The 22,566-nt window shown below is 31.3% G+C and overlaps 1 protein-coding gene across 1 annotated transcript in view; it reads left to right on the top strand.

Annotated features, from left to right (window-relative positions):
- The window catches only part of LOC124544285 (nose resistant to fluoxetine protein 6), a 49,868-nt gene extending 28,701 nt beyond the window's left edge, over window positions 1-21,167 (top strand). The window contains exons 5-12 of the mRNA XM_047122760.1: window positions 2,293-2,453; window positions 5,709-5,877; window positions 12,496-12,689; window positions 16,766-16,895; window positions 18,719-18,908; window positions 19,174-19,316; window positions 19,482-19,578; window positions 20,998-21,167. Coding sequence (XP_046978716.1) covers window positions 2,293-2,453; window positions 5,709-5,877; window positions 12,496-12,689; window positions 16,766-16,895; window positions 18,719-18,908; window positions 19,174-19,316; window positions 19,482-19,578; window positions 20,998-21,029 — 1,116 coding nt within the window. The 3' untranslated portion in view covers window positions 21,030-21,167. The remainder of the gene's footprint in view (window positions 1-2,292; window positions 2,454-5,708; window positions 5,878-12,495; window positions 12,690-16,765; window positions 16,896-18,718; window positions 18,909-19,173; window positions 19,317-19,481; window positions 19,579-20,997) is intronic.
- The last annotated feature ends 1,399 nt before the right edge of the window (window positions 21,168-22,566 follow it).

Raw genomic sequence — 22,566 nt, 5'->3', positions numbered from 1 at the left:
ACACTTACACAATAATATATGCATTACAATGTGTCACAAACCATGGGATGGTAGGAAAAACTTGACCACAAAAAAGCACGTGTGTCAACTCATGGTGATCGGTCAAACAGTGCTTGGGGCGATTAATATCAAACAGATGTGTCAACATCAATTTATATAATAATTCTATTGGGCTAGGTACATATAGGCTAACAGCTATGCTGTGTGTTATTGTTTTCTAATTTAAAGTTTTATGAGGCACGGGAGACCTAACCTCTCCATGGTTACAGGCTTCTTCATGAGGTATGAATTAGCTTAATCTTCTGACAATGCTGATTGCACTCTTCCTCCAATAAACATTAATCTGTGGAAGGATCCAAGTATCCTTTACTTTAGTTGAGTTTTAATGGTTTTACTTGGTGGTAGGACTTTGTGCAAGCCCGCCTGGGTAGGTACCATTCACTTATCAGATATTCTACCGCTAAACAACAGTACGCAGTATTGTTGTGTTCCGGTTTGATGGGTGAGTACAGTGTAACTACAGGCACAAAGGACATAGCATATGAGTTCCCAAGGTTGGTGGCGCATTGACGATGTAAGGTATAGTTAATATTTCTTACAGCGTTATCGTCTATGGGTGATAAGTTATCATCAAGTGGCCCATATGCTCGTACGACAAAATATTTCATTAAAAAAAAACCTAGTCTTACAAGATGAAAAGAAAAAAAGAATTAGTAACTATTTTTTGAAATAAATCATTTTATTTATACTAATCTGATTATCAACATTTATTACATACACTTACGTCTTTTTTTAGTATTTTATCTAATAGGATTATATTATTGCGTTTGAAAAATGACGTTCCTTGTATATGTCTTTTAATAAAAATTATCGATAATTTAAAAAAAAATCGTGTTAGTAAAAACCACATTCTAAACCGGACTTTATCGTTTTTTATGAGCTCGTTTTATGATGGGAATATTTACAATAAACACTTCCGTATAGATAACTTAGGGCTATTGCGAATTGATTTTTAATAGTTCCCCTCTAATCGTATTGAGGGTCATTTTTATACAAATAAACCTTGACACAAACATTCGAATACACATAGTAAAATTATGTTGGGTTTTAATGGTAATTATTTAACATTAACATTGATGTGTTCTATTGGCACGCCTTAGGGGTAAATCCCACTCGTGTCTCGTAAAGGTAAACATCATGGTGCTCTCTTATGATCTCGTGCTCCCTCTCCGCCGCAGTTTTCTACTCCCTTTTGGGAGAGTGATATGTGCTCTATACAATTGTTCTTATCAGTTACTTTAATAATCTTATATAATGAAATTGGAGTGTCTGTCTGTAATATTAAAGTAGCCCTTTTCTACTCAATACATGTATGTATACACGGTACATGTAAGAAAATAATATTTTTTTACAAATTTTGTCCGTCTGTTTGTTCCGGCCGGAACATCAGCAGTTAAAATCGGTCCAGTCGACCGATTTTAACGGGACTTTTACTGGCAGATAACTGATATTTAGGCTACAATAATTTTATTTTTGTTAAATTTAAACACCTATAAGGTGGCATGCACAGCTAGTGAAAAATAAACATGAAATATTAATAATTGAATGAAGAACACGTTATTATTGTTTTATTTATTTCACTTATTGGTTTTCTTTTTATAAGTATTAATGTCGATGACTAACATCTGCGGGGCATCCCGAGTAAGCCACACATTATTTGCATATAAAAAAACATTTAACAACAACACAAATATTTTTTCATTATACAGAACGATCTACTAGATAACAAAGGTGTCTGGTATACAGATTCATTTCATATATGTAATTCGGAAAGATTTCCACAAATAAACAATAAAGATATCCGCATAAATCAAGGGCATTGTTTTTATACGGCTCTGTTTCTTCCATTGAAATTTAATTACGACCTAATGACCTATTTCGGTCACGACTGCGACGCCACACAGATATTGTACTTCACAAAATCACCTACGCGTGCAAAAACAAAAGAAATCTATTCCCTATTCTCATATTTTCTCATTCTTCAATGAGGTAGAAATCGCGTGTGAGTTCAGGAGACAACTGATTTACTGATTCCTTGATAGAGAATACTAACAACTTTTTATTGGACCAACTATGGACTTAAACCCAAGTTCTTGGGAAATGAAGCAACATATCCCATTGAACTGAGACAGTCGTGCCAAAATTAATAATTTATCTGTTATAATTAATAAGATTGGCATCATGCTTCGTATAGTATAAAAACATTTTTCTTCAAAGTTTTGTTTTTCTCAGGTATTTGGAATGCCTTGGGCTGTGATCGGGCGTTCGGCGATCATCTATACAGATAGTTTCTTGTATCTGAGTGGATTTTTAAACGCACACAATCTTCTTCAAGACTTAGAAAAGAAAGGAACTATAAACTTTAAGGACAGAATGCTCGCCAGGTGGTTCAGGTATGTTATTATTCCCTAATATAGATTTTATCGTTTTATAAATAAAATTAAAGGGAAATTTAAAAATAAAAAATCACTAATAACATCCCCAGATTATTTGTAAACATAATTCAATTTATAAATCAAATTTTATTTGAATAACTTAAAAATGTTGTTATCTTTTATTAAATGAAACCTTTGAAATAATATTGTCCTTATACTATTTAAAATTGTTTTCTTAGATAGTAAACTGCTGAATAGATTTAACAATTTTGTTTGAAAATTGGCATTTTTTTCTCTTATAAAGTAAAAGTAACAGCCACGGTGCGATCTTGGCTAAGCCATTTATTATTAGTCGATTGCGGAAGCGATACATCGAAAGCAATTAAAAAAACATTAATCAATCAAAATCGCACTTCAATTTAAATTCAGAATACCTCAAATTATTCATGGTATATATTGTTTCGTCAATATTTATAAGTGAGGTTAGTATATGATATAAATATTTTGCATTTAACAATTCAAAACAAATATTCGTTATTGAAGCTGGAAAAATGTTTATAGCCTTTTGAGATAGGCCTTTGAATAAAATAGCTTCTTGTCTTCCACAAAAACAATTATCTCAAATAATTGATCTTTAAATTATTTAATACTTGCCCAAAAAATATTTAATACAATAAAGATATAATAATGTAAAATAAACTATAGCCAAACTTAAAATTTAAACCATTCATTTTTCAGACACTGAGAACACTCAGTTTGCATAATACCTAATCACAATCGGATTCTGTTAAGGTTAAACGTCGTATGTGAAAATTCAAATTTAGAACTTATAGCCTTATAGTTTGTATATTATACAAACGTTTTTCGAGTTCCAAGGAACAACCATAAAAGTCATTCATAATGAATTATATATCACATACATGTCCTCACATGTATATATTCGAAACCTACGAGAACATTAGGAACATTTTCTTAATGATTTTGATTTATAACACGCATGAGTTAAACAAATCGTTTTTGAATACAATAACCAGACTAGACGATAAAGTAAAATATCTTAATCCCCATAGAAACAAAAAATATATATCTAGCAATTATATAAATATGAATATTTTATTTATAAAACAAGCATATGAAAACTATTTGTTTTGCCCAAGGTCAAAGTCCTCTCGACTTTTAACAAAATATATCTAAATGATTTGGAACATTTAAAAAAGTTAATTTATGAATAAAAAATCTGTTTTTTAATTTAATAATTTATGAAAAAGAATTAAAATACTTGCATATCTAGTCTGTTGTTTTACATATCCATAATAATTTATATCTGTTACATTATATTATTGTGCATATATGTATTTTATACTAGGATTAGCTTGTGGCTTCGCTGTAGTATTAGTGGGACACCTCTCCCTTCTGTGTTTGTGAGATGTTAGATATAAAAAATTAGTCTATGTTCTATTTTGTTTCAAACTAGACCAACAAACACACCGAATATCGTATTTTTAATATTGTTATAGATTACTGGGACATGTCACTAAATATCTATTAAATACATGTCAATCATAAAGTAGTATATTATTTGACCCCTTCAATTATGATTAAGAAAAAACCTAATACATATTTAATTAATAAATCGTTTAAGTTCGTCTGAATCATCAAGCATTAGTACGCACGTGTTTATTTTATTTTTAATTAAAAACGGTAATGATTTTTTTATGACACGGGTTGGTAGGCTGGGGGAATAAAAATCTCATCTCATACTATTTATTTTATAACTAGCTGTTGTTTGCAATTTGACCCACATTAAATTCAGATTATTGACGTGACAAGCGCGGATATCATGTTTCTTAATTAATGTATACACACATTAAAATAAAATATCTTTACTAATATAATAATTAAACATTTACTATCTATATACTATATTTACTTGGTGGTAGGGCTTTGTGCAAGCCCGTCTGGGTAGGTACCACCCACTCACCAGTTATTCTACCGCCAAATAACAGTACTCAGTATTGTTGTTTTCCGGTTTGAAGGGTGAGTGAGCCAGTGTAACTACAGGCACAAGGAAATAACATCTTAGTTCCCAAGGCTGGTGGCACATTGACAATGTAAGGAATAGTTAATATTTCTTACGGCGTCATTGTCTATGGGTGATGGTGACCACTTACTATCAGGTGGCCCATATGCTCGCCCGCCAACCTATACTATAAAAAAATATATATATGTAACTTAGTCTACGCTTTCGCGTCCATCTGAACCATATTTGATGAAATTTAATGGAAATCTCGACAAAATTCGAAGAAAAGTACGATTATTTCGACATTTTCTGTCTCGCACATCTGCCACTAATAACATTAAAAAATGTTATGAAGCAAGCTTGAACCCCAAAGACGCACATAGGCTACTTTTTCATATTATGTAAAACCTACGACCATCCGTCAACGAAGCCGTGGATGCGAATTAGACTTATAAATAAATACACAATTGCGTATATACGTTGTAAATAACAAAACTAGATAATATAAATCTTAGAATACAGTAATAACATTAATCGTGAATGATCTTATTTATTAACTAAATCAACATCTACGCATCAAGCGTCCCAGATAATATATAAAAACCAACCAGTTTTTTTACCGTTTTGTCCACATTAACTAAAAAGTCATCAATAACATAAATGTACTGTTTTCTGTTCCACTCAAAACTTTAAAAATATTGCGCTAATTCTTTATTATAAATATCATTTAAATATGACGGAAAACTATCGTACCTTTTTAACTAAGACTTAAGATTTATGCATCTTAATTTTTATTTTTTCGTATACAAATAACTACTAACCAATACAACATTTTTTTTCTATTGTGACGTATAAATAAACCTGCTTAAAAATATTACTTTTTTGTTATAGCTCGGTAATAGAACTTTGAACTTTTGACATATACTTAATATTGTTTTATGCCGTCTCAAAGGGTGAGTGTGTCAGTGTAACTACACGCACAAGGGACCTGACACCTTAGTTCCCAAAGTTAGTATCGCAATGGCCATATAAGGGATACATTTTCTTACATTGTTGATGTATATAAGCAGTAGTGACCAGTTACCATCAGATGGGCCATTAGTGGTCCATTTTAAATCATGTAAAGGCCCGTTTTTGAGTTTATTAAATTGCATTCCTCTATATTATTTCCTAAATGTTAATTCCTACTAATACAATATAACATGACTATTACTTTACTCCAGCGATTAACATCGTTGTGTTTTGTTTCACAGACTCTTCCCAATGTTCCTGAGCATAATGTTATTCTGCACATACATTCTGCCCGACGTAAATAACGGGCCCCAGTGGAATCTCGTGGTTGAGGAACACAGTCGAGTTTGCGAAAAAAACATGTGGAAAAGTTTTCTATTCATACATAATTACTTCGGCTTCGAGGAGATGGTATGTTCTTTGTTTTTATTTTTTATAACTTTATAATATGCTGTGGGTTAATTTAAATGCCTTACAACTACTGCTTTACCTTGTACATTTTTGTACATTTTTTATAGAGGGTAAAATTTTCGTTATACGCGTTTGATTAAGTAACCATATCATTCGTTATTAAACGACCCAATATTTATACTGCATGTTCTTGTAGACATGTACGTGTATGTCATATTCTCGTGATAAGGGATAAATCTCTATGTAGAGAAGCATATTCTATTTTAGCTTATTCCAATATTCTCCTCCAATTTGAGTTGGTGTGTATTCAACATGTGACACAGACTCATTCGACCTGCTCCACCACCAAAATTTAAACCCGTGCTATTTACTCAAAATTGAGATATCCTAACCACTGCGCTATTCATACATACAGCAGTCAAAACGTATAAATCTTTCGGTAGATAATACTTGAAAATGAATCTCTGATCAAACATATTGAACAATAGCTTCAAACAATTAATAATTCTGTTCCCATGAGCGTTATATAACCGACACTGTGTCACCCACTTAATAAATATGTGTTGCGAAGCGAGCACTTTTTGCTGAACACTGAGTTTTTGGAAAGCATTGTGTGAGTGTCAACGCGACCCAATTATGAGTGTGAGATGAATATGAACTTACATCGCACCGATATAGCGCAGTGCATTGAATACTTAAATATGGTATCGGTTCAAATACTATTATATTTATTTATTTATTTAATCGATACACCACAGTATTTGAAATATAACACTGAAAACAAGAATACAGAAAAATGACAGATACAACTTCAAACACTTAATAGGTATGTACAGCATTAATAGTTACTGTAGCCTCCAATAACAATTTTTTAACTATACTCTATTCAATAAATACTACAGTCTATACTCTATACAATAAACACTGCAATAATAACATGCTTATTAATTATTTAACATTTAGACAATTGATAAAAAAATAAAAAATAAATGAAGTAGAAAATAGAAACGATGAGTATATTATATACTAAGTTAATTTTATTAGACGCCTTGTCCAGATGTGCGAATACATGCAAATAGGTAGGCAATATTAGAACCGGCCTGACTTTAGCTCTGCTACTTTGTGAACTTGCATATTTAAGTAAAGCTCAGTATTTAGTTAATAAAAATAAATTACTAATTATTGTTCTAAAAAAATTAAACATCTATATAATTCAATAAATATAAACCAAAATCTGTGTTTATAATTCATCTCGTGCTCGGCAGTGAAAGAAAACATCATGAGGAAACCTGCATGTGTCTAATTTCATCGAAATTCTGCCACATGTGCATTTCACCAACCCGCATTGGAATAGGTTCGTGGAATATGTTCCCAACCCTCTCCTTAATGGAAGAGGAGGCCTTATCCCAGCAGTGGGAAATTTACAGGCTGTTGCTTTGCTTAAACCAAAATTATTTACATCAAATTTCCGGACATGACACTTTTATATGGTTAAAAATGTGTCATTAATTATTTCCTATTAAATGAAGATGATGAATTGAATAATGAAATGAATAACAATCAAAAACAAATTAATATCACTTTATCTTTACCTATGACCTACTTAAACAAATAAATATTCATCTGATCAATATTATGAACTCGATAATAGCTGTCTGTCTGTCTTTTGCCTCATTATATGAATCCTCTGAATCGAACGTACTAAAATTTGACATTAAAGTAACCAATGACAATAAGAACAAGAAAAGTAAATCTAAAGCGGGATATCAAATAGCTTAGTAAGAAAAGGTATATCTTTATTATACTCATCAATACAACATAAACCATTTTAGAAAATATAACGATTATTAATATATAGAATGCAAGCTACCCGTACTGTTTCGCAAGGAGACAATACAGGTCAACAAAAGATTCGATGATACACAACCAGTATTGATTTAGGAAGACACGGAAGATAAACAAAAATCAGATTCCGATCAGAATCAGCAAAATAAGATTAATATCATCTATGTCGTTGTCAAGAAAAAAAAAGAGATGAGAAAAAATGAAAAAATTAAATAATGATAATGACTCCAAGAAATTACAACATTAATAAACGAGAACGAATTAAGCTGTGTGACGATATATGTATGTTAATTGGTACATAGATACGTCAATTAGCAAGTGTAGTGCTTCTAAATTGAACCAAGATTTTTGACTTTTAACATCACGACATATTATAAAAATAAGTCCCCCGCGTCTGTCTGTCTTTATGTTCGCAAAACACTCCAAAACTTATGAACGGATTATCATGCCGTTTTCACTAATAGACAGAGGAATTCGTTTTTTTCGAACGTCAATTGTTAAATATGTCGAAAATAATCAGACCGCCAGGGAATATGTACACCCGTGCGAAGCCAGGACGGGTCGCTAGTTTTGTATAAATGTACGAAACCGTACTTATTCCTACTTTTACCTGATAAATAATAAAATTATCATTCTTTGAAGGACGTTAAAAGTGGACATTATATTACAAATGAAATTCTATTTAAGCTCTTGTTTAATTACGTAGCTCTTATTTACATACGACAATAGACTTAATTAAATACAAACAGATTAAAAATTAAAATATCCTCACAGCACAAATACAAATGAGGATAAATTATATTCTAATTAATTAACAACAGACCTACTTTCTGTAGATGTGAACTAAAATGTTCTTGTTAAAATTAATGTTCTATATTTAAATTCATAAAGTCTAAATATTTGTCATTAAGAAAATGTTAGAAGCTTATGATGATGCCCTCCTGACCGATTTCGGCAAGGGCCAATCACAAGAGAGATCAGCCATTTAAGTGTGACTGATTTCAGCAACAGCCAATCACCATGGAGATAACTAAGCAGAATACATTATTATGCACATGTGTGCGTGTACACCGGTACGCTCCCTTTTTAGTCACTCTCAATCTAATGGGACAATTCCGAAACAACGAGAAGAGTTCAGACGCTAGACAAACAGCATTATGTGCTATCCGAGGCACGGGAATATCCACACTTTCCAGTTCCGAATCCAGGTTATTTCTAAGAAAGTATAGAAAAATCTCATAAATTTTTATTGGCTTGAACGTGGTTGTGAACCCAGGACCTCAGGATATGTGACCAGAATCCACTAGACCGACAAAGCAGAAACAATCACTATGAGTTGTTTGACTTGGCTACAGTTGGATTTTCTTTTTCTCGTTAAGAGAGAATTTGGAGCTTAATTGACGATTACTTCATCATGGTTCATGTTTACTTGTTTGTTTTTTTGATGAAAAATTGTTTTCATTCATAACTTTCTGAGGAAAAGTAGGTATATTTTTCAAGTAAATTTAGTACCATTGATTTTTTCGGGTGACACCATACTAAGTATTATACATTATGTTTTAAACATACTCCACAACCAATCGTAGGAATAAACGCTATATTTTTATGCCTACAGAAAACACTAATTGTATTGCTTTTTGGCGATAGAATAAAAATACGTCTACCCGCTTTTATCGTCCCCACTTACCTTATTTGTCGATTAGGATTTCGAATTTGTTGCTTTCATGTATTGTAAACATTACAATACATAAAAATACTTATAAAGTATGTACAAACAGTGACTGCATATCGTTTTTACATATTTAAACCCAGTGTGACCTTAAAAAGGTCCACACAGCAGTTATACATTGATTTTTCACTGTATTTACCTTAACCCAAAAAATACAGATGTGTGTCAGCACGACTTTTTATATTTGCTAACACGTAACATTAAATTTATTTAATATATGATGTTTTAATGTTCGAGGATTATTATTTATTTTGTTAAACCGGTGACCCAAGATTTACTTCAAAAATAAGGCACAGTTTTTCCTTTGTTTGTGTGGGAACATTTCTTTGAATAATCACACAACCGATGCGTATTTTGTATCAACAAGGACACTGAGAAACTGCATTTGAAAATTTATATTACATAATTTTCTTTGTAAATAAACTACACCCTTGCAAATCCAAGGCGAGTTGTCAGGGTATATTAATGCTGAAGTTAATAAAAAATCCTCCATAACTAGCCTTCTTTTGAATATATTAACAAAATTTTTTTTTTGTGAAAATATATTCTTCGTGCTGATTTACAAATACATAATCAGTCATTTGATATATGGACATAATATTTTTCATAAGGAAAAATTACAATATTATACTTAATCCCGTAGCTGACAGGGAGTATCTACAAAAAAAGGGCAGACCATTGCGAATATTTCACAGGGTCAAGCCTACTCCCTGACCCTAAATATTTCACTTCATATTATTTCAGATTATTTATCGTCTATGGAAAAGTCCTAAATTTAATAAAGGCGTGAGGAAATCTTTTGGTTCATATTAATCATTTAACACAATATGTTATTTAAATAGAGAACGTTGCGCTTTTAGTAATCATAATATTTAAAAAAAGAACGAAAAATCTGACACTGATGAAAGAACTATAAAAAAATCTTACGAGATAAAGACTTGTTCACAGATCAGTGTTTTACGTAATGGTATAGATAACGATACCATGTTATTATTATTTTTACAAATATGTAATCCATGCTTGAAAATCGTTCGTTCGTTCTGAATCAAAACTACTGAATAATGGTTATAATTTATATTATTACATAAACAACCTACGTTGTCGGGAAGAATTTTTAAAAAAATATCTTTTTAAAGGGGAGAATCGATTATCTTTCTGTTTCGGGATACATGGCTAGTACTGAATATTAATCTAAGTATACGCAATATATTTATAGAAATGTGTTCATAAAAGAATTAATGAATAGATACTGAATGATATATATATAATGACTGAATGTACTGAATATTCTCTAAAAACTTACCGTTCACGATGAAAATTACATTTTATTGTTCCTTATATATAATTTTCAAAATAAAAATTTCAAAAAAGTAGCAGTGAGCCAATAAGCGCAAGAGATTCATAGATTCCAATGTCAGTGGCGCATTGGCGACGTAAGAGATACTTCTTAAATTGCCAATGTCTATGGCGATGGTGACTATATACCAATCTGCCAACCTTCATTAAGTACAAAAGTATTCATCACATTGTCCACTCAACGTTAGGACGATATGTTAATGAAATAAAAAATAATTATTTTTCAAGTCATGACTGCACGAGGTAGCAAGGATACAAGTTCTACTCTGTTGAATAACAAATCAAATTAACAGGGTACTAAATTAGCCAGCCAGTAAAACAAAGTGTTCTTTTTATATTGCCTCAAGGTTTTTGCATTTGTAAGAGGCAGAAGCACTCTGCTAGAAGCTCGAAACTCACCACAGAACAATTAAGTAACAGAATAAATTGAAGAAGAAGAAAGTAAATTACTGAATGTGATATGCGACTTTGACTGTAATAATTATAAAATGTGTAGGATACAAGTATCAAAATGGCGTATCACTGTAAATCGGCGGAATACAAAAGATACGAAGTGACTTCTTACAGAATCGCAATGTCACTTAAACATAATGGAACATGTAACTCTATAAAGGTTGGAACTATGAAGGTTGTGGTTTTCGGTTAATAAGACCTTTACTAAGCTCGCGTGTCTCTTTAGAATGACTATCATTGACACTAAAATGTAAAAAATACACAGAAGTAAATATATTAGATATAAAATAATAATAATATCTAAACATGCAAGTGATAATGATTAAGTTCCAAATAACAAAAAACAATGTCTTGACACCCAAAAAAAAACACTTTAATTAATATAAAAGCAATACTTGCGAAATTAGTTGTCAATCTATCACAGCTCCATAAAGATATATGTCACAGAAGAAAAATAGGGGAAAGAAAGTCACCGAGATAACTGATATATTTAAGCGAGTATTTTATCAACATTCTTGTTTTCGTTTGAAATATTGATACATATTAACTGACTTAACTATATCAATTTTAGGAGGATTATACTGGTTATATTTTAAAATGATCCTATATAGTGATACCATTGTATTCACAAATGTCTATTTCTAAAGTAACAATAGAATCGCGTATAACTTATACTAATGAAATCGTGGCTTAATAAAATTTGTGGTTTATACAAGCTATAATCGAAACGCAAACATTAATTTATTTATAATTTCGTCATTTTTATAAATAACCGCAGAATAGTTCCATCTTTTGTTTTCAATTATTTGTTTGAATGTACAAATTATGAGCTCGAGAAACGGTGACAAGAATGCTTGGATTATTTCCCAGTTGAAAAGCAATACCGATTTTCTGACCGAAAAATGACGTAAGAAATTAACGTGCTATGTTTAAGGAATGTTTTGCAATACTCTTAAATCCAATGTATCATCTTCAAACATAATTAAAATTCGTGATTTAGTTTTTATTTCTGCAGTCATATTTTATTTTTAGTTTAAACTCAAGTATGTAATGTACTTCATTCCATAAAATATATTTGAACCGGCATATGTAGGCCCGTTTAGGTTACACAGAAATAAATCTTTATTAATATATTTCATCATCTATTGTGCTTTCATGTAATTAATTACATAAATACGTAGAGTATTCACGCACTAGATGAATAATCAGGACATAATAATATTTTATATTTTCAGTGCTTAACTCATACCCACCAAATTGGAATGGACATGCAACTATACGTGGCGACACTACCTCTGATGTACATACTCTGGAAGTTTAGAAAAACGGGCCTGGCGCTCATCGTCGGTATTGCAGCAGCTTCAACCGTTTTAAGATATCTAGCTATCCATTGGTATGACATCAGCATGTTCGTGTATTATGGAATATCGTGAGTATTACAATTCTTTCCTCGAAACATAAATAGTATACAATTTGAATAGTATTTATAAATAATACTGGGTTCATTGTCCTCTTGGAATACAAGGTTCATTGAACTATGTCTAATGAAAATAATTTATACAAATATTCTACTACTGACCTAAAGACTCATGTCATTTGAAGGAGAAGAATTGGTGTTTATTCCTTTACAACTGAGTCCGAAATGAACGTATTAAACATATGAAAATTTAGGGGCAACTTTAGCACTCCCGTAAAATCAAAGTAACAACATTGATTGAGTGTATGATCGAACTACCTGAAAACTACACTTGACACTAAATACAAAATAGTTACTCAGTATGCGCTACCCATCATTTACCAGTTACTATACAAGATGTAATTTATTACATTCTTTAACGCGTAATACTGAAAATAAATTATATAAAATCATGTAACGCGGGTTCAAACGCATAATACTTTGATGACGGTACATAATAATTTACATAATTACAGGTTTTATTCTCACGCGTTAGCCTTAATATGAGAAATACAATTGCCGAAGTAACCTTGTAAATTCTGTAGGATGGAAACACACCACTGATAATTTGCTTATGGTTATTTGGTGATCTAATTCAAATAATCTCATAAAGTTGTTTTGCCATAAAGATGTCTGCAAATTTATCAAACGTGTGATGATAGGATAATATATGACGGTACTTACTAGTTGTAATTTAAAATGTCATATATTATAAGATTGTTTTAACAAACAAACTTACATAGCTCAGTTAAATCTTAAGCTGTACTATGTAAAAAAATAAAATGTATTTTATACTTGGTACTAGGGCATGCTGATCTAGGTATGATGAGATTTTCACACATTCTACCGCAAAACAACAATATTTATTGTGGTTGTGTCGGTTCTAAGGTGGAATGAGGCAGTGGAACTTCAGACACAAGAAAGAAAAACAACAAGTCATAACGACTTGTTGTTTTTCGGTTCTAAGGTTAAGTGAGCCAGTGTAACTTCAAGCATCTTACATCTTAGTTTCCAAGATTGGTGGCGAGTGACTAATGACTGAAGGGATTATTTATTTATTACATTGCCAATGTCAACGGACCACCTTACAATATGGTGTCGCATTAACCAACCAAGCTTACCAACAAAAAAGTAAAATAAAAAAACCTTGCATTATTACTTCACTGTATGGCTGTACTATAGCTGTCGCCATAATACCAGACTATTACTACTTACTAAGTAGTAATGATTTTTTTGATTCATTAATGTACAAGAACCTTTTAAAGCAATTCCTTGTTATCGTATCATTGTAACTGCTTGTAGTAAATATGTATATTCGAATTACTTAACATCCGAAAATTTACTCAAAAAAATACTAAGTATATATTTTATCATTCTTTAATCTTTCTGAAAGGTTGTATTCATAAATTTAATGCAATATGTTTAAATATTTATCATGTGGCTTTGAAGTTAAAAAGTTGTACGATCATAAATAATGTCTACAAAATGAACTTAACACGGCCGTATTATCCTTAACCAAACAGTGATCCTATTTTTACTGCTTTATTTTTGTCACCTTTTAGTATTTAAATAATATAACTATACATTTTTTTAAAAACAAACATTGACTATATTTGAATGTTCATACAAATTAGATACATATTTAATTTAGAAATATTTCGCAAAGTAATAAAATTATCATAATAAAAAGTCATAATCTGAGATGTGCTAATTATATTTACATATGTTACTATAATCTCCTTAACTATCATTCATTGACGTAATAAAGATATTTTTTGTCACTAAGAAAATATATATGAATCAGTTAAGAATAAATAAGGGTGTAATTTTACTTTAATGAGAAGCACGAAACGTATAATTTAACTTAATAATTTGAAACAATTCATACAAAAATATGTATTTAATGTTCAGAAGTGACATATATATTTAAAAAGACAAGATTTTAAAATACAAAAAATAGTATTATTATTAGAATTTAAAACCAAACATAGCTAACTTCAAGATTATCTAAACAAATAAATCGTCAAATCATATATATTGAAGTAAACTACTTACTCAGTTAAGCTTACATGTCCAAAATGAAACACAGTGACCACTTTTTAATAAATTACAAGTCACATCAATATCGACCTTACATTCCGCGCCCAGAAAGAAAAAAAAATGGCGGCTTCATTCAGATTCGCGCGCTTTTGTTTTTTTTTTTAATTTGTTCTAGCCAGTTGTATGGATAAAGGAATATCCTAAATATATATTTAATAAAATAATAGGGACTACCCACCGAAGAGTAGCCAATTAAAACAAGTGATATTGTTGTGCACACGTGTGCTCATTGGCTGGTATACTCTTTAAACCTTCTCTCTTATAATCCGATGGTACGGTAATCTTTTCTTTTTTTATGCTACTGGTATGGATGAGCAAATAGGTCGACTGATGGTAAGTGACTATTAACCATACCTTACATCGCAAATGCGCCACCAACCTTATAAACTAAGATGTAATGACCCCCGTACCTAAGATTACATTAGTTCTCTCACTCAAACGGGAACACAACAATACTGAGTACTGCAGTTTGGCGATTGAACATCTGACTTGTGCGTGGTACCTACCGCCAGTAAAAGGCAATTCTATATTTCCGGACAGAGATCAAGTGGAGCACCAAGGTCCTTACGACACTTACATCCAAGGTTCAACAACAACAACAACAACAACAACAGCCTGTAAATTCCCACTGCTGGGCTAAAGGCCTCCTCTCCCTTTAAGAAGGAGAAGGTTTGGAACATATTCCACCACGCTGTTCCAATGCGGGTTGGTGGAATACACATGTGGCAGTATTTCTATGAAATTTGTCACATGCAGGTTTCCTCACGATGTTTTCCTTCACCGCTGAGCACGAGATGAATTATAAAGACAAATTAAGCACATGAATCAGCGGTGCTTGCCTGGGTTTGAACCCGCAATCATCGGTTAAGATGCTCGCGTTCTAACCACTGGGCCATCTCTGCTCTCATCCAAGGTTCAGACTACCAATAATCCATCATCAGATCATCCAGATAAAGAAAACAATCTATGAACATATTATTAAACATTTGCAAAGATATAAATAGTACAAGACATTTTTTTCTTGTCGGAAACAATAAAATAATAATAAAACCTGTCATGTCAAAAGCGTACGTTCTGTGTTGCCATATACAATGCTTTCACTTCAAATGTCTATGACTAATTCCTAACCGAACTGAGCAACACGTGCCATTTGTAATACAAATGTTTAATTGTCGTGAATGTATGTAAATTATTTTAGTTTTATTAATATTTATATAATGACACTATATTTAATATACTTAAATATTTGCAAAAGAATTTATTGTCACTAATATTATAGCATTAAATAAATACCTATTATTACATCATGCAAATTACATATATTGTAATAATGTCTTGTGTACCTTATTCTATAGTTGAAATTTGATAATTAAGTCGAAATTATTTGCCATAACATATACAAACACAAGCTGTGCTGTCTTCATCAGCGTTTGAATTTAACAAAAAAAGTTATTGCTGTAGTCTAAGTCACTTATTACGTCAGCTATCTACCAGTGAAAGTCCCTTCAAAATCGATCCAGTCATTTCAGAGGTTAACCAGAATAAAAATTGTTTAAAAAAAACATTATTTTGGTTTTTTGTACCGTGCACTGCTTATACCGTGTAATGCTATGCTAATGAATTCTTATTATTATCACAAACAAACACTCCGATTTTTTTATATGTATAGATAGATGAAAATAAAATACATAATTATAAAAATTTCTTCTAAGTTAAATGAAATAAGAAATTTAATTAACATAAGAATTAACAACATTAAATGCTTAAATATATATATACAAACATGAAATAAAACTAGTTACTGTATAAATTTTGACCACGTGGAATGGTGGCAAGAATGCTAGCAGCATTTCCCCGTTGAATCGAAATTATAAAAATTATAAATAATCTTTAGTGTTAAATATATAGTGTTACTCAGACTTAAAGAAAATTCATCTCTTTATTTTCAGTGTTCAAAAACTTCTCGACGCAGCGAGGTACTCATACATTTTGCCTACCCACCGCGCAACGATTTACCTCATCGGCGTTAGTATGGCCTTCTTCATAAAATCCAAGAAATCGCATATAAAACTCAGTGATGTAAGTATAACTGGTTTCCAATATACTTTTCATTTCAATTTCACCCGTGGCGTCGTTTTGTACTTCAGAATATTCTAGAAAGATTTAGATCTAAGTCCAATGAATATTTTTCTTATTTGTTCTCAATGTCATCGTAGCATCTAGAACATAATTTCAAATACATATAGTAGTATAAATAATAAAGAATTTGTACATATTTATTTTAAATAACAATACTATCGAAGTTCATGTTTTCCAAACCGATTTCAGTCATTTTCAGAGGATTTAATAGCGTACAATTATAATATCATAACAAAGTATAATAATATTCATTAACTCATATTTTGAGTATATTGCATTTAATTTTTTTTTTCAATAAAAATTATGTATATTTAATCAAATTTCCTGTCTATCATATGCTTGTCGCGTCAGATTTCGTTATACAATTAATTATTAATTATACAATAACCACGAAAAGCATATATAATCATTAGTATAAGGATAATGCATTGCCAATTATAATTGTATTTACTGTGTTAGCGACATATGAATCATGAGTATAAGGATAATGCATAACTAATTGTGATTTTATTTACTGTAATAGCGATGTATGAATCACTAGTATGAGGATGATGCATAAGTAATTATGACTTTATTTACTGCATTAGCGACATATAAATCATTAGTATACAGATAAGTTATAATTAATTGTAAATTTATGTAACGAAATGAGGATAATAGAAATATTGGAAGGAAAAATATTGGAAAATATTAATTTTCCAATATTTTAAAGGCTATTTTTATAACGAGAATTATATTTATAGTGTAAAGTTTATATTGTATAATAGAAAGGAATATATTTTGTAAACGCTCGGAGACATAATAGTAAAACCGGGCAATATCGAAGCGATGCCAAAGCCTAAATCCATCTGGATTCCGTTCAGGAATTTTCCGGGTAAGGTTACGAACGGAAACTTCGGCTACCCTCTCAATTATTTTGACCTTTATGGTCAGGCCCTGAATAGCCCATTGGTAGTCTTCTCCGCATTGGTCTCATCGTGGCTGTCACTGATGCTTCCAATAGGGCAGATATACCGCACAGTGAGCCAGTGTAACTACAGGCACAAGGAACATAACATCTTAGTTCCCAGGGTTAGTGGCACACTGACGATATAAGGAATAGTAATATTTCTTACAGCTTCATTGTCTATGGGTGATGGTGACCACTTACCATCAGGTGGCCCATATGCTCGTCCGCCAACCTATTCCATAAAATAAAATAAGTAAATAAATACAGTTACGCGCTTCACGCGAACGAGAACAGACAGCCGCGTTCTCGTTCTGAAGTTCATAACACAGCTCCATCTGCGAATTTTGACCTTGATGCTATCAAAACGTACTTGGCTGGCCCTAGAACTTTGCATACCTGATGCTCATATACACAGATCTGTGTACACCAATTACACCAACAACCAGCGCTAGAGTTAAATCGTATCTTTTTCAAGTAAAATCTCTCGCGTTAAATTCAGTCTTCAAGCCAAGTTTATGGCATTCCAATCCCGGCAGAACCTACAAATCTACCATCCGATTAGCCGCAACGCTTCACAATATTGTTATTACCCTCATTCGTCTAATTTGAAACGGCATTCCGACAGAACCTGAGAGGATTAACGCTACCAACTTCCGAAGTTTGGGTTACTACTGAGAAGTTTTTATTAGAGAAGCTACATAACTTTCGACTAGCCCGAACCGGATTAGAACCAATTATCTGCAGGTTCCTAAGCGTGCTGCAACGGTGCAGTACAAAGTATCAAATTAATGTTAAATTATGTCTTCTTTTTTAGAATCAAGCGAGATTTGTATGGGCTTTATGTTTCGCGCTGGCCGCGTACACAATAGCAAGCCCCTACCAAATGGGGCTGGAAGGTTACAAATATGAACATTACCCCGCTGCGATGTTCGCGGCAGTCACGCCAATCCTTTGGGGATTGTTCATGTGCGTCGCTCACTGGTGCATTTGTAATGATTATACTGGTAAGTTACATAGTATATTTCTATGTTTGTTTTACATAATAGCCTGGAGTACTATATTTTTGGTTATTATTATTTGCTGAATACAAACTTATACCATTTATATTTTGTCGTCATTAGACAATATTCAAAACTTGCAACCCCATGGTTTTCAAATTTGATTGTACAAGTTCTACAATGATTATTTGTATTATTGAGCAAAAAGTTTTTTTTTTATAATGTTACAACCTCTTTGCTATTTAACAAATATAATATTGCTATTTTCCAGGTTCTGGAAAAGCGTTCGTTGAGTCGCGAATATTCAAGTTCTTTAACAAAATAGCATACGCTGTTTACTTGACCCAGTTCCCGATATTCTTCTACAATGTCGGAATCCAAAGACATTCCGAATACTACACACCAATGCTTCTTGTAAGTAAACTTCATAATAACTTTACATATTTTCGTTTTATCTGCAAACTTGTTGTTATATTTTCAAGCCGATTTTTTACTGAATCTTGCAACGCAGCTGTTTTAACTGCCATGACTTGGTATTAACATTTTGTTAATGTTCTCTTTTTAATATATTTCTTTCAGTTCCAACTACCGGAAATGATGGTCATATTGGTGGTATCAATTTTGACGACGGTGGCAATTGAGATGCCTTTTAACCAAGTGTATAGGATATATTTCGGTAAGTGTATAAGATATTACGTTAATACGAACATTTATTGAAAAAAATATATATTTCAAAAATGGAAACGGAAATTTTCAGTCAATATTTAAAATTGAAAGAACAAACAAATAAAATACTTTTACATAAGATACCTCAGTAAGTTAGATTTTTATGGAATTTTCTCTTGTTTATTGTTATGTAACAATGCAGTTTCACTTAAAGAAAAGTCAAAGTAATTCCATATTGGTCCGTATGAACCTAACCTAAACCACAACAATACAAAATATTTCAAATTTTATGTATGTTTGCGTGCGTGTACGAAAACAGCACACTCTTACATTAAACGTATTTAAATATTTAACGTTCAAATATGGATATAGGACAATTTAAATTTAGTTTAAAAATACTGGTCTTTTTTTAAACTAATAAATCAATGCCCTACTTTTATTTTATTTTCTTTTTACTATTCTGTTAGTCGACGTTTAGTATTTCTGTCTGCCGGAGCTCTTAAAGTCAATATTGATTATAAACATTATGGAAGGATACTAAAAGTGAATTTTCTTTTTGTTTAATTTTTTGAATGAATTATCATTAACATTTGAATTTCGTCAAAATGTCTTAGTACACGTTTCACTACTTCGCATATGACAAATGACCAACCTGTTGTTAAGTGGTCAGAAGTAACAATTACTTACAGTCAATGTTGCACCTACCTTGAGATAAGTTGTTAGTTACTCACTCTCCCTTTTAATCTGAACTAAATCAAGGAATGACGTCATCTGTCCGATTTCGGTTACGGCGACCAATCTAATAGGACAACAGACGATTACACAGAACACATTATGCACAAGTGTGAGCAAATATAGATACATTCTAGATTCTGTCACCCCAAAATTAATCGGACAGCAAATACAACAACCGATGAAGTCCGAAAAAATTACATGCTTTCCAAGGCACAGGAGTGTTAACACTTTCAAAGACAAGAAAAAAAATTCCAATAACTTGCTATCGGCCCGACCTGGGATTAGAACCCAGAATCGGAACCTTATGAAGGCAATAGACTAACCAGGCTGTGACGATCAAAACAATCATTAAAAAAGTACATTGTAGGAGTATTTTAAACTTTTTTTTTTCGAATATTTCAATAAAATTTTTTTCGCCATACTTATTATTCAATGTGCAGATATATTTTTCCCTTTATATTATTAACATTTTGCATATACATATATAAACGTTTATTATTCGGTAAATCACGTAGAAACTTTAAGAGCGTATAATGAACACACGTTAATCATCAGGGAATTACATAAAGGCTATTTTAGTCGGAACTTGAGGAAGATTTAATAAAACATCCGTATTTACATTTCCAAACAAATTCTATGAAATTATTTATAAATTATGGTGATGTTTTATTTATATAAATTATTTCTTTTCCAGGAAAATCACAGACAAAATTAAAGGACAAATAAGGACGAGTAAACCATGATTGTATTATAATAGCTACATTAAGCCAAACATCACGTAATTAGTTTGTATTTTGTCTATTTTTGTACTGTAATATAATTGTTATAAGAAATAATTTTAAGACAATAAAATAATAAATAATATAAATTGTTTTCTTAACCTAAAACTCTTCAAAAATATTTACGAAAGCTGGAGCTATTTCTTAGTTTAAACAAATTATACTAGTAAATTAACCTATATAAATAAATCTTTGCAAATATTGTTGTTTGTTAAAAACAGATTATTAATTAATAATACATAATAAACACAAGACTATACACACGATAAAAAAGTATGGGGATAGGAAATTGTTAAAGAATGTAATGGCAGTATATATTATATTTATTTATTTGTAAATGTTTGAAAAACTTGGTATCATTGTAAATTGTAACTAGCTACTGAGTTTATAGCCAGTCGTTCATTAAATAGTCTACATTCCGAAGTGATGATTGCTTTATAGTATATGTAGTAGTAAAAAGTATGCACAGTAAAAACAATTCGATGAAAAGACTCAAGATTGGTAGTAAAAGCATACTTAAATTAAGTATGTTTTAATTTGATTCGATTAGTTAAATAGTTCTGTTTTATTTCTTTGGCGTTAAAGCATTGTGCAAGCCCGTCTGTGTAGGTAATCTCTCATTAGATACTCTAAACTCTATACTCTAAACAGATGTACTCAGTATTGCAGGCACAAACGACACTATCTTGGTTACCAAGTTTGATAGTGGTTAATTCTTAAAGTACTATTGTTTATAGACAGTACTTTCTATAAACGGAAAAATAGGCCACCAATTACCCTATTTAACTGTATCATATAAACTAAATATATAAACTAGCGGCTCGCCCTGGCTTCAAACATGTGATTAATTAATTGATTAAACTTGTATGGTATAAATACAAAAAACACCCTATGGCACTCGGAATAATGTCGTTTTCTACCAGTGAAAACATTTTTAGAAAGGAATTATTAGTTCTAGTTACAACTCCCTACGAACAAACAAACAAATTTCACCTCTGTTTAGTATTAGTAGAAATATAATTGTTTTAATCAAGAACTTCTTTTAGCGAGTAACTTAGCTAAACTAACAGCCTTAAAAAGTCTACCTATGTGAAATAACGATCGCTGAAGTTATACAGAGTGGAGCTGTCAATGTTGAATTATCTGCAAAACAAAACCGTTATAGGTTTCCTATTCCTCAAATTCTGTTTAATAAATACAAATTTTTAAGCGTAAAGAATTTCCCACTAGTCTCTATTTAACTGGCCGTACCTCCAGGATCGAATTATACTAAAGGTAGTAAGACTCATCTTTCCTTAAATAAGATTTTTTATAACATAATCAAGATATAATATCGTCGATGACAAGAAGATTAATGAAATAAAACAACTCGTATGATTAGTATAAAGATTATAAAATAAAACAGAATTACAGTAAAAATGTTTATTATCAAATAATACTTATTTTCATCAAACACTACGGGTGATTGAATATTTTATATTCAT

Source organism: Vanessa cardui, chromosome 4, assembly GCF_905220365.1.
Source record: "Vanessa cardui chromosome 4, ilVanCard2.1, whole genome shotgun sequence".
Lineage (NCBI taxonomy): Eukaryota > Metazoa > Arthropoda > Insecta > Lepidoptera > Nymphalidae > Vanessa > Vanessa cardui.
Note: the sequence above shows the minus strand (reverse complement) of the source record. Positions and strands in the feature narration are given on the sequence as shown.